At 37.4% G+C, this 14,159-nt stretch overlaps 1 protein-coding gene across 1 annotated transcript in view; it reads left to right on the top strand.

Annotated features, from left to right (window-relative positions):
- SHOC2 (SHOC2 leucine rich repeat scaffold protein) overlaps positions 1-13,694 on the top strand; it is a 59,915-nt gene extending 46,221 nt beyond the window's left edge. Inside the window, exons 4-9 of the mRNA XM_066323587.1 lie at positions 3,275-3,405; positions 6,115-6,303; positions 7,618-7,740; positions 9,816-9,953; positions 10,458-10,575; positions 12,452-13,694. Coding sequence (XP_066179684.1) covers positions 3,275-3,405; positions 6,115-6,303; positions 7,618-7,740; positions 9,816-9,953; positions 10,458-10,575; positions 12,452-12,660 — 908 coding nt within the window. The 3' untranslated portion in view covers positions 12,661-13,694. The remainder of the gene's footprint in view (positions 1-3,274; positions 3,406-6,114; positions 6,304-7,617; positions 7,741-9,815; positions 9,954-10,457; positions 10,576-12,451) is intronic.
- Positions 13,695-14,159: the final 465 nt, after the last annotated feature.

Genomic DNA, 14,159 nt, shown 5'->3' with positions numbered 1-14,159 from the left:
GAGGTATGGCTTCAGTGATAAAAGTACAGCTGCAAATGGTCCTGATGGCAGCGTGACTGAGCCGATGGTGAGCAGTTGTTACTTCCCTTGCCTTATTCCTTAGACCTAAGCCCATCAGCAGATACCTGGTGCTGTTCCATCTCGGAAAGCAGTAGCTGGGCTGGAAGTGATGGAGATGAGTGCAAGCGCTGAAAAGCACCTCCAAATACGAGTATCAGCTGGTGACCCTGAGCTCAGGGAGCTCTAAGTGGGATCATTTGATGGTTCAGTGCACCAGGTGTGGTCTTGAGCAACTTAGAACAGTTTCTGCGGTAAAACAGTTTGTCACTTGGTTTTCACGTTAGCTGGCCCCTGGAGCGTGGAGGCAAATGTTAACATTGTAGGGATGCATTGCTGTGAAAAAGAAAAGTTAACTTGAACACAGTGGGCAGAGGCAAGAGCTGTAAGGGTCAGCCTTTTTGTGAAGGTGGGACTAAGATCTGGCTTGTCCAGCATGTGAAGATAAAAGCTGATAGGGGTTTCACACTTCGATGCATTCACAGTGAGGTGTGCTTATGCACTCCGAAGATGAAAAGATACCTGAGCCTTGTTGACAGAAGACTGAGTGGCTGTAAATGGGCTGTAAATAAATTCTGGTTTGAAATGAGAAAGCGGCTCATGTTGCCTGCATCAGCTGGGCCCAGGACAGTCCTTCCAGGAGCAGTGCCAGAGGTGCTACTGATACAGCTCCAGCTGAAATTTTACTGGTTTGTCCTCAGGAATAATTGTATTTAGTGCTGTGCTCCTTAAAACAATCATCAGGAATGTGGTACACACAGGATGTGTCTTCTGTAATGCCTTTGTGTGCCTTTCCCATGAAGAAGAAAGATTACTAGTAAAGAAACAGTGATAAAATTCTATTAAGAAATGCTACTTATGATAAGGAGAAATTACTGGGAGCTGCTATTTATGCCTCCTTTCTGATAATGTCATGAGGGACGCCAACGTGTGTCATTCTCTTCTTTGTGGTACATTTTGACTCTCTCTAGTGGCTGCCTTGTTTCATTTTTCTGAAATGCCACATTGCTGGTAGGAAGAGAGCCATATACATACAGCCTGTGCTCACAATCTGGAACTGGCACAGCAATGTTGTATTGCTAAGCAACAGTTGGCATCACGCTGTCTACTTCCCTGTTCATCCTTTTTGCCTGAAAAATCCAGATCAGCGTCTCGTGCATGTTTTAGGTAGTGAAAAGAATAGTAGGGTTATAGCTTATTTTGTGTATAATGTTCATTCTTTAGTAAAATATTAAAAACAATTCAGAGAAATACAGCCAGGGTGTGTTTTGTTCATCCCTAGGATGGCAAATCTTAATGATCTCAGAGCCTTGCAATAGAATGTTTTTTGGTGTGAAGTGAGGCCAGTTTTTTGTTCAGCCAGAAATGCCTGATCTTACAAACACAGCATGAAATAGCTGATTTACGTACATGTCTATGTCTTTATACTAGTGGATTGAAGGATCAGAATACATCTTAATTATTCTCTTTAGTGTGTATATGCATGGCAGGATTTAACAGGAAAATATGACGATTTGTGCACTGGAGTGCAATATTGATAGCCTTGGATTAAAAATGCCTTTTTCTGATTAAGCCAAGACTTTCTTTGCTGGTTCTATAAAAATGAATTTTATACTTGCTTAGAATCCAGCACTTTGAAAAACAGAACTCAAAATCCCAGTTGAAGATACTACTTGTTAAGCAGGGATGTGTAGCTACCTGTTTTGACTTCTGTTTATTTGTTGATGATACTAAGTAAAATTTTTTGCTGAACTTGTTAGATAATTATCAGATATGCACTGAAAACTCATCCTCTTTTATTCTTGATTTGTAAGATGTAGTTAATTTTTGTTCTATATTAAGGGCTTTGTGGGTTTTGGGTTTTTTTCAGTTGCAGTTTTATGGGGAAGCTAAGATTTTTTGTTTTCTGCTCTTTTTTTGCCCTTATTTTTGTTTCACTTTCACTGCTCTTGTGACTTCTCTGTTTCAAAAACTACAGTGAAACATACATCATGGTTTCCAGTTTCAAGTTTTTATTCTCTACGTTCCCAATTATTTGGTGATGTAGGGGCATTTTTACTGTATATTTTGACCAGGTTCAGTAAAGAGATACTTTGCTGCTTGCTTTGTTAAAAGCTTTTCTGTCTAGCAGACATGTTCTACATTTACTTCTTCCTTTGCTGTGCTCCAGTAACCTTTGTGTAAGTGCACAGGCATAGACATTAATACAGCCTTCACTTAACAAGCAGATAGACTGTACATATTAAGACCCCTTCATCTTTTAAAATTATTTCTACTTATTCATTCCACCATTCCTTAAATCCCGTGTTTCCTTTCTAATGTGTCTGTCTGGTACTTCAGTTTGCAGAACAAAGGTGTTGTTCCACGGCTGGTTGTAAAAGCAAGTGTAAAACAGCAAATGTTTTGCAAGGAACTGGTTGTGTGAACCTGTTCACAAGCTCCCCTGGTGCAAAGTCCACACCTGCACAGACACCTTTTCTGAATGTAGGGTGCTTTAGTGTTTGTTAGATGGTAAAGGTTGGAGCTAAAGGGAGCTTCAGATAGGAAATTTTCAAGTTGCCAAGTTTCTCAGGATTTTTATTCCCTGACAGAAAGACATATCAACTGGGATCATCAGCCTAGCAATATTCAGAAATATTTTTACATGCACTACCGGCCAGATTTTTGTAGACTTCCTCCAGACTTTTCCTTCAGTATCACTTCGAAAAACTTGGAAGTTTTGGGGTTTTTCCTATCACCTCTTAAAAGCTTTCTTGCTTTTGGAGGATGGTAAAGCTGTAGGGTTTTTTTTTCCCTGCAGGGGAAATTGTTTTGCCAGGATCTGAGTTGTATGATGCATGCCCAGGTTCTGGTAATATGAGTCATGGCATTGAATGATATTGTCTGTAATTTTAAAAAGTCATTTTGGGGACATCTGGAAAATGATAGTATGATGGAAAGATCAGGATAGAAGGACGTTTACAATAGGACCTAAACCTTGCTTGTTTATCATATTATGTAGAACCTCAGAATAATATACTTAATATGCACAATCTACTGTATAATTGACTTCAGCATTGGAAATCTGTGTATCTCCTGTTTTGGGATGATAGCTCCATGTCACCATTTGAAATTTTGAAGTGTAGGGTGAGAGGCAACAGAAGAATTGGAAGTCACATCTTGTTCTGTGCATTTGTGTGACTCTCACAGTATATTAACACCTGTTTTCTACCCTTAGGAAATCTGTCCAGTCTAAGTCGTCTTGGCCTGAGGTACAACAGGCTGTCAGCAATTCCCAAGTCTTTAGCAAAATGCAGTGAACTTGATGAGCTGAACTTGGAGAACAACAACATTTCTACTTTACCAGAGGTGAGGAGTAGAGGGAGTGGACTGGGGAGGGAATGGTGCTGGAGGGCATCGATGTTTTGTAGAGGGAGTGGAACGTGGGAAATTATTTCATCTTGCATCTTAACTCGGAGGAATACCCTTTGTTTTAACCCAAAAGTAATGCTAATTATGTCAGTTGTGTAAAGTATTAGGTATATTTGATCAGTAAAGGACTAATGTCGTACAACTTGAGTCAAAACTGGGAGCAACTCATGTGGTTTTATTTGCTGTCCTGTATCTTCAGAAAATCTTAAATAATGAGTCCAGATTCCCACCCTTCAATCCAGATAAGTGTTTCTCAGTGTTTCTGCTTCATGAAGCATTAGTGCCTGGAAGTAATTGCTCAGATGACAGAAAAAAATCTGATGTGATTGCTTCATATTTTGGATATTTGTTCAATTTCTTTAGAACCTTTTAAGATGAAGACTTTATGACACAACATAGTTTATAGTCTCTTCTGTTTTAATGATGATCAAACTGCTTTCCTAAGCAATCATCACCACGACCTGATTTTCTAAAATACTAGTATAAAATGAGTTAAAAGGTATCCAAAGATATATATATAGCAAATTATAAACAGAAGAAAAAAAAAGTACTCGGAATTAGGCAAAGCATTTACAGTAACAAAGGGCAGTAAGTAACTTATTTTCTACGGATAAATTTTGAACTTAGCAATGATAAACTGAAACAGAGAATTTAATAAATGTTTGGGCAAGGCTGTAATTTAAGAAAATGCTAGAGTGAAAGCCACCAGGCTGCTTTTAGGATAAGAGCTAAGTTAGCCCACCCCACCCAGACATGTTACAAAAGAAACAATGGTGTAATTGCAAAAAGCTAATGTGAGGGATGATTACTTGCTTTAAAACATGTTCAGTCATAATACAAACCTCTTTGTGGCTGTGCTGCCTTCTTCAGGTATATTTGCCAATGATACATTAACAGTTAAGTTTGCAGAAGTGTACAGTTTGTAGTGTAATCTGTTTAAAATAAAACATGCTGTGCTATAAGACAAAGAACTGTGTTTGTAGAAGAAATTTCTGAATTTCAAAACATAGCTGAAGCTGCCGACACAATGCCTAATAAATATTTTATCTTAAAAGGATGGGCTGGAAGAAGGCATCACTGCCACAGCTCTCATAGATGTAAGAGCATTGTTTTCTTTGTACTGCTAAAGCTCTCTTGCTTCCCTTCAAACGCATTTAATTACTCTAGGCTATTAGAGTGAATTAGCTAACATATTTTAGATATTTTTTGGTATACAAGCAGACTTCAAAATCAGCTTTTTGAAATGCCAAGATCCATCTGAAGCAATAAAATGTGTTAGAGCTTAGGAACTGCCTAACCCTAGGACTTAATATCTGTTAATTAAAGTATAGGTAGAAACAATATTTCCTAACCAAAGATTATACTAATTAACGATTAGGTTAGATTAATACTGATTTGAAGATCCATCATTTTATTTGCAAGGGAGAAAATGCTTCACTGATACTTGCTGAGGTGCCCCCAAGTGTCTAAAATTTTAGCCAGGGCATATAGATAAGTCCCTATTAGATACTGTTTCATTTACAATAATGTTAATAAACTATTTATAAAAGTAGCCAAAGCTTTCCTGGTGAAACAGCAAAGCCATGTTCTTAAAGCATTTACAGTGAATATTGGAACTCAAATTGCAATCCAGAAACACTGACATTAGGAATATGGTGGGAATCATTATCTTGTTACCGCTCATTCCTGATTGCAGATGTTGCATTATTTATGGTATGTAATACATGCATAAATCTCCAATTTCTGTAATACTTAAGCAAATAGGGCTGGCTTCAGGTTGGTGTAGTAATAAGCAAAGGTGACACTTCAGCAGTAATTTAGATCTCATTATTCATCTCCACAGTTCCAGCAACGTGCTTGGCACGTAACTAACAGATAAACTGAGATATGGGCTGCTGGGATTTGGGAATCTAATTAGATTGTCAAGAGAAATGAAACTCTGGATTCAAAGGACAGCTATTGCTATCCAGTTTAACTACAGACTTCTTGCTTTTCATTTTTAAGGGGATGGGGGAAATAGAGCAGTAACTACCTAGGAATATTATAGAAACAGGGAAGAACAACTGAATTTTCAAACCCATTCTATTCTTTTTCTCTGATTATCTGAAACTATTATGTTATAATTACAAGGCACTGACGTGTTGTGATCCCAGTATGGATTTTTATGAAGTTACCAAAGATTTGTACTGGAATTATCAAATGCCTCTTTTGGGAGCCCTTGTATGAGGTTGATACTTCTTTGGGGTCTGTTTGGATGTGGGTGAGCTGCTGGAGCCAAAACAGCTGCTGGGGATGGACACACTGCCCCTGTGCTCCTGGAGCAATGTGTCATTAGAAAAATTGCTTTCAGAGGAGAAAAGAGTTACCAAACCACCCAAACTTGTGCTTTTAAATGTGGTATGTTTGCTTTTCTGTATCTGTCAGCATGCGGGGAGGAAGGGGGAAATAGGTAGTGGCTGATGACTATGAGCAGAGGTTGTTGCTGGAGGAAGTTTTATCAAATTTAACACTGGTTTGTGTGTTGCAACAGTTCTTCAGGGGATGGACTTGAGGGGGGAAATACATTTCTAATTAGACCCATAAGGAAAAAGAAATGCATTCAAATAATCTGTCCTAAGTTCTTGGGTGGTTTTCTTCTTTCTACAGGGTCTTTTATCCAGCCTTGTCAAACTGACTAGTTTAACATTGGCCAGGAACTGCTTCCAGTCCTATCCTGTGGGTGGCCCGTCCCAGTTCTCCACAATCTACTCTCTCAACATGGAGCACAACCGCATCAATAAAATCCCCTTTGGAATTTTCTCTAGAGCTAAAGTATTAAGTAAGCTGAACATGAAGGTGAGGCACAGAAACATGCTACTGTGTAAAATCAATGAGGAGCACTGTTTGCTGCTCCATGAATTTTGGCAGACTTAATAATGTAAGGAATGAATTTATCACGCTGAAGTGGATGCTGCTGCTATCACATATGTAAATAATTCTGTATTAGTCTAAAATTGTGCTATCGAGATATTATTAATTTGTCTTTTTGTTAGTTAAGATTTTGTCACATTTGCTGGAGTTTGAACAGTGCAAATGAGAAAGCTGCCTGCAAAGTTCTTGAATATCCACATGGGATATGACACAAGCATGTAGATTAGCTTATTTTTCCCTCAGATGATGTTACAGTTTGTTATAAACAAAATTATATAAAACATTTTTTTTTTAATGCAGCGTTTCAAAACCTAAGTCTAGAGACTTTTGGCAATAGTTGAAGAGCACAGCAGAACTTTTAAGTGTGCTAATATGGTTAAAGTAGAGAAGAAATTATACTTTTCTATGAATAGATTTATTTCAAGAAATGCTTGAGCAGTAGCTAAGCTCAGCTACTGTTTTAGAATACACTTTGACACAAATGAATCCTCAATTTGCATTAAGTCCAGTGTTTTATCACATACCTATTTTTAACTTTGCCTGTTTACCAGAATTTTGTATGACTATTTTTAAAAGATTTTGTGGTGTCTGGTCTAAATCAAATATTTAAGAAACATTTTGAGGAGTAACATGTGCAGAGTAATTTCAGATGCTTTTACCTTTTACTCTGAGCCATTAAAGTATATGGGGGGTTTTTAATGTTTGGTGATTTTTTTTTTTTTTTTTTTTTTGGGTTGTGGGCTTGTTGGGTTTTTTTTTCCCCTCAATGGGATTCTGGTGGGTTTTTTTAGTGGTGGTGTTTGTTCTCTTTGTTGGTTTGTTTGGATTTTCTTTTAACTCTATATATTTTTAGGATTCAAACATTTGCTGATAGCATGTTTGTAAGTTAGGGTGAACTTCCTGTTCTTTTTTTTGAACCCACCATCTATTGTATTCAGCAGAGATAGGACAAAAAAATGTTTTAACCACTGTGTGAGATTGTGAGAATTACGTGCTTCTAATTTTTCCACTTCAGTTCATATTAGTAACAGAGAGTCAATTCTGTAACTGTAGACTGGTAACACTAATATTTGGTGGAATTTGAAAAAAAATGGCCAATTACCAACATTTTATTCTTCTGATTTCATTATCGACTGTGTTGTTATGAAGTATTTCTGTTAGCGGTTCATTTAATCTGTTAGATGCCATCCCAACTTGTTGCAAGGGCAGACCCTAAATGTTTGATATGTTAAATCACAGGACAATCAGCTGACATCTCTACCCCTGGACTTTGGGACTTGGACAAGTATGGTAGAGCTGAACCTAGCAACTAACCAGCTCACAAAAATCCCTGAGGATGTGTCTGGGCTTGTTTCTCTTGAGGTGAGAAAAGTATAAATTGACAGCTAAGTGAATACTTGTAACGTAGGGATTCTCTGCTTCAGGTTTAAGTAATATGACTTTTGGGTCAAATAAAGCTAAATAAATATGTGTATCTGTGCTGTTTAATTCCCTGTTGCATCTGTTTGTGGCTGTTGTCAATGGCATTTGAATGTTGTTCTTTAGGCTCTCATTGAGTGTGCACAAACCACTATGTACTTTTAGCCAGGTAGAAAGAAACTTTTTCTCAACAGGAATTAGTGTTGTAAATGCAGTGTTGCTGAACTTGGTTCAATTCCTGGAGAGCAGCCTGGAAGCAAGCGAGATCAGAAAAACATAATGAAATGTTTGACAGCCAGGAGTGGCTTGAGTGTAGCTCTGTGAACCTTGTAGGCAGCCAGGTGGGAATTCTCAGCCTTTGAGGGGGAAGAACTCGTAGGTTAAAAGCATGAACTAAACCTGCTCTGTCCCCTCATCCTGTTTCTCAGGGTGCCATCAGCAGAGACAAATTATTGCCTTGGAGGGACAGAAGGATAGAGTTACTTGTTTGGGCAGTTGAGGGGACTTTGTAAGCTCTGTGAGCTGGTGGGAAAAAACTGTTGAAGAACTGTAACAAATGGCATATTTGAAATTGCGAATTTCTAATGTGACTTCTTCTGTGAATATTTAATTATTCCTGTAGTGTGGAGCAAAAATTATGACAGAGTACTAGTTACTTAATTGCCCTTTTAAGTTAAGGCTGTGGTTGATGGGATTAGTAACCTCTCACAGCTGGGTTTGCTGGTGGTCTGTCAGCTGCTGAAGCTGGAGAGCCGCTGGTTTGCTGACCTGTTACCACTGTGTTTCTCTGTAATTAAAAATCAAATACAAAGGGCTGTTTGGGCGGTGTTTACACAAAAGTGAAGGTTCCCACAGCAGTGCTAAGTCAGCTGCATTGCACGTAGGTAATACTGTCTGTTCCTGCCTTTGTTTCTTGATATGTGATTAAAACATTACTGTTCTCACTGCTCTGTGCATGTTGTAGTGCATAAAGGATGGTCACTGAAATGCTGCTTGTGCTCATCTTCAGGCATTGGCTTTTTTTTAACTTCAGTTTTCACTTTGATTCTCACCATGTCTTTATTTTGTTCCTGCCTGGGATGTTTTCACATTACATGAAGCCGGTGAAAGTTGGGATTATTGGTAGAAGACAGGCACTTGTAACCTTGGCTGGTTGTGTGTGGCTGGCATGAGAGTCCACTCTGACTGCTCTTTCACATCCTCATGTTTCAATGTGCCTTCTTAAAGAACTAGATAATAGCATTGTTTAATCAGTAATTAATTACCTGACTACTCACAGTGCTGTTATGAGGCTTGATTACTTCCAAGAACTGCAGGATTTCTCTAGAGGAGAAATGGTGTATTAGTGTAAACCCTGTTCACTTGCCTGTGGAATAATGAGTAACTCTGTTAACTGACCCTGCAAATAAGGATATACTTATTGAACCTGGGGTATTTATAATTCAACTCAGAAAAGGGGAGAAAAACAAGAGGACAGCACTGTAGTAGGCGTGGGTGTGTGATGGCAGCCCATTTTGGAAAGCCAGTGTTCTGCTTAGGTGCTCCCATCTGTGTGTTTGTTTGCTGCTGCTCCTAACCAAAGGGACATAGGGAGAAGAGGAAGTACTAAGCTTTTTAAGGAGAACTTGGCAAGCACAGCAAATAATGTAAAACATGATTATGAGATGGCTATAAGGAAGCATAACAAAATGATAGGCAAATTCAGGAAGAAATTGTTTTCTTTGGTTATTTGAAGAAATAAGGTTTCTATTGTTTTTGTTTTGCATTTATTATTATGTATAATATTTGAAAGAAGTATATCCTTAATGTATGTATTTGTATCGTTAAAGACTTGAAAAAGTTATGTTAAATCACTGACTTGTTTTATTTTTTTTAATTTTTCAATTACTTCCTTAATGTAAATGTAGGCTAATATTGGACTTCATTACTTGAAAATATATTTTAAAAATGTATCTTAATCTGTTATTTACTTATCATGTTGCTGAAATTCTGTGTTTGGTTGTTGTTTCTTTTTTGAGGTTCTTATCTTGTCAAACAATCTCCTAAAGAAACTTCCCCATGGAATTGGAAATCTGCGGAAACTCCGAGAGTTAGATCTAGAGGAAAACAAACTGGAATCCTTGCCAAATGAAATAGCTTACCTCAAGGATCTGCAGGTGAAACAATAATTGGTCGAGATAAACATCTTAAGTTCTTTATTTACACCATACTGCTTTAATTGCATCGTGTTGGATGAGTGGAAACTATTTGAGACTGGACATAGAAACAAAAGTTAAGAGTCTTGTGCAACTCCACTCACAATTAGTCCTCATTAACTGTTCCCCAGCTTTATTAGTTAATACTGAACAAAAAGAACAAAAAAAAAAAAGGGGGGGGAAGATTTTAACTGCTGTACCATGAGTGCAATACCACCTCAGGAATTATTTGTCATGCTCATGAAATCTTATATGTTTAGACATGTGTTTTATTAGGCACCTTTTTATTTTTAGATTCAGTGATGCCTAATAGAGATTTGAAATGTTGCTGAATGGTTGAATTTTTTTCTTGTTCAAATTCAGGAGAGTAGAGCCCATTCATTTGTCAGCAACATATCCTGTAACTTGCTGTCATTCCAAGCAAAAATCATTAAGTTAATTTGTAAAAATGTGTTTTTCCCTTAGAAATTGGTTCTGACTAACAATCAGCTGACCACCCTTCCCAGAGGAATCGGTCACCTTACCAATCTGACGCACCTTGGGCTCGGAGAGAACCTTCTCACACACCTTCCTGAGGAAATTGGTAAGATCCTATTGTCTGGTTTGATGCACTGTGTCTGGGCAAAGCACATAGCATAGCCAGCTATTCTGCTCATCAGTAAAAGCCACAAAATTAATTTGAAACTTCTAAATGTGTGCAGCCTGATGTGAAGCGTGTGCCACAGGAGCAGTGCTAGAGTGTACCATCTCTATCTTGCTGAACTGTAGTGGAAAGGAGGCACTATTTTCTTTCAGTTCTGCTGCAGAAAGCTGCTGAACACACAGCAACTTGTAATGGTGACATTCCTGATCTCCAAATTCTCCCACAATTTTTGTTATCCATGACTCAACTTCATAAATCTGTTCTTGGAGAGAGAAAGAAGTGCACTGATCCTACTCTAATGCCATGGCATAACAAAACCCTTGTGTAAAGTATATACTGCTAAAGGAAATGTTTTTTCTGATAGTCCTTCTGCACACACTTTCGTTTATAGGCCTTCATATTGTTTTTCTCCTTGATGAGATTAGAAAAGGAAGTGGAGGCAATCTACAGAAAGAAAGGAAGGAATAGGATTTTTTTGGCCTACCTGAGACTAGATGGGTTTCAGAGCATCTTAAACTGAGAGCCCATGTTTCTTCTATAATTGGTTTCCACAATACTAGTCCAGAGCACCATTCTGAGCACTTAAGTTAAAATCTTAAAGTTCAGGCTTATTATGGAGGAAAAAAATGATGGGACAAGCTACACCAAGCAAAATGTGGTCAGAAACAGTAATGTACAGATGAAGAAGGCATGGTCTGTCTGTCACATCATCTTTGGTGAGGAGCCATTACAGCTGCTCATCTTGTATGTGCCTCAATGTGAGAAAAACCTAAAATAATTTAACCTGGAGCTTTGTAATTTATAAGCTAGTGCAGAGAGTTTGGATGCTGTGGAAACAAACTGTGGAATTAAAATCAGTAAGAACATTTTGAAATAGCATTGTAAGAGTACAGTTTGGTTATTAAAGCTGATCTGTGATTGTCTTCACAGATGAGAGAATAGTTACTTATTGTCAGGTATGACTGTTTCATGTATCATGCTATCAACTGTTTCTCATTATTTCCTCTATAACTTCTTCTTTTGCTTGGTTTTCCATGCCATGAGTCCTGCCCACTGCTTTCTCCTGTGAAAGATGAAATTGTCTCTTAGGTTATAGGAGATGTTTATGGTATATAAGATTGGAAAGCGGGGAATATTTTGGGGAGGACTTTTTTGTTTTTGAAAGGAGGAATGGAAGTCTTAAGAAGAAATTGCTTTGTTTCCAGCTTCTGGTTAACCTGTATTGCCGTGTCTGTAGTAGAGGCAAACTGTAAAATTTGAATTCAGGAAAAAATTTTCGCACTTGTTAGTTCCATTTAATAAATTTGTAAGTTAATCTTTCTGTGCAGAGAAGTCACGGTCTTCTGCTTTTTTTCTTGTGACACATGGCAGTTATGGCTTCAGGTCTTTAATGTATCGATTCTGATTACATAAAATGAGTGACATAGATATTTTTTAAGAGATAATATAGATCCTGTATGGTATAAGTATTTCCAAGGTCCTTTTGACTAGATAGCTGTTCCATGTTGCCTGCACTTGCATAGCTCTTCACATAGCTATGGTGAAGTCTCTTTGTTCTCTTATTCTCTATATTTGCAGGTCATTTAATATACAAAGGAGATGCACTAATGGATATTTTTACAGAGAAACTAAAGCACATTGGCTCTTGCTTTGGTACTGGTGAACAGAACTTGCTGTGCTTGAGAACAGGAGTCTCAATGACTCAAGGTTCTGTATAGGAAAGAGTCTTTGAGTGGACTCAGAGCCTCTGTCTAAAAGTTATAAGCTGCATGAATCAGAAAGATACTACTACTACCTATTATTTTATTTTAACCAGGTACACTGGAGAATCTGGAAGAACTGTATTTGAATGACAACCCCAATCTGCACAGCCTTCCCTTTGAGCTGGCTCTTTGCAGCAAACTGTCAATAATGAGTATTGAGAACTGCCCGCTCAGCCACCTTCCACCTCAGATTGTTGCAGGAGGACCCTCCTTCATCATTCAGTTCCTAAAAATGCAGGGACCATATCGTGCCATGGTCTGATGCTCATCGACTTGTCCAATACACTGTACAAAAATACAAACTGCATTAATGTTGTAATTGTCTGTATATGTATATATAATATAATATATGTGGTTTATATTATATTATATATATATAAATATATAAATAATATAAAAAGGCAAATTTAAGACTGCATTATGTGTTTCTGCTAATAGAGGAATCATAGCCATTTAGATTTTTTTTTTATTCTGTAAAAATGCTTGTCTAAGTTTTCTTTGCTGAACTTGATGGAAGTTGTCTGAATAATCTGAAAATGCCAGTTCATTTTAAGCAATTGCCAATGAACTCAAAGTTTAAATTTAAGGGACAAAACCAGTTTTGCTTAGATTTACTTTCAGTTAAGAGAAATGTATAACCTTTATATAATGAACTTTTCTGTTTTGCTCTCCCCCCCCCCCTTTTTTTTTTTTTTTTTTGTGTCAAAGCCTGAAAGGGTCAAGTGCCCTGAGGTTGGGATTTTCTTTTAACTTATTTTGAGATTTGAAGCAAATGGTGGTTTTATATTGTTTACAGTCAGAGTAAATCACTGGATTTTGTTTTATTCTGATTTGCTCTGTTTTAATCAATCATATCTAGAGTTTATATGCCTCTGCTGATGAATTTTTATCAACCAGTTTGTATACTAAAAACATACTCATCAGAACAACTGGCAGGTGAAAAGGATGCAGTCAAAACAAAAAGAAAAGAAAAAAAAAGCTTGAATTCCTTTTAAGTCTTGCTTCCCTGAGTTATCAGTTGCAGGCATAACATATCTGAACTGAGCCTTTTGCAGTTGGTCTTTTCTAGCACAAGTAAAACCTTTTCAGAATGGTCAAAATGTGGAGTATACTCAGTGAAGAGCGGTTTTCATTGTGTGAAGTAATAAGTCCATGAGGTCTAACAGTACAGTTAATTGACAAGGAAATAATATATATGTACATTTTTATTACAATGTTGAGTCATAAACTACAACAGGCAATTTTAAGGATTCCTTATAGACCTTGTACAATAAATGAATGTGTCTTACTTTTAAACACTGCAATATATGTAAGTTTTAAGGTTGGTTAACAATGTACTATGGTTTTATATCTTGACTTGCCTTGTACCTCCTTCCATTATGGAACTTCTGTGTCCAAGCACAATATCTTCACACTGTGCTGTTTTGCTGCTGAACTAAATGCACTTTTCCCCACAGCTGGGGCACTTGCTTCAAAATATTCAGTTCAGTATCTTGATTATTCTTTTTTAACTTCATCCTATCTGTTTCAGTATTAAACCGATCTATTAAAAAAGAGGCACCTTTTTCATTTGTGCAGAGAAACACTGTAAGTAGTGGACATTCGGTTTTATCATTAATTTCTTGGCTGTTTAGAAGGCAGAAGATGCTTCAGGGAGATCTATACTATTGCTGCACTTGCAGGGCCAGTTGTCCTTTTTCAGGAGGGTAAGAACTTGAGGCAGTTGCATTCCATGGTTATCCAAGAACTGTTCAGTTTATA

Source organism: Sylvia atricapilla, chromosome 8, assembly GCF_009819655.1.
Source record: "Sylvia atricapilla isolate bSylAtr1 chromosome 8, bSylAtr1.pri, whole genome shotgun sequence".
NCBI classification, from domain to species: domain Eukaryota; kingdom Metazoa; phylum Chordata; class Aves; order Passeriformes; family Sylviidae; genus Sylvia; species Sylvia atricapilla.
The sequence above is the reverse complement of the archived record's forward strand: the minus strand, read 5'-3'. Positions and strand labels throughout refer to the sequence as shown.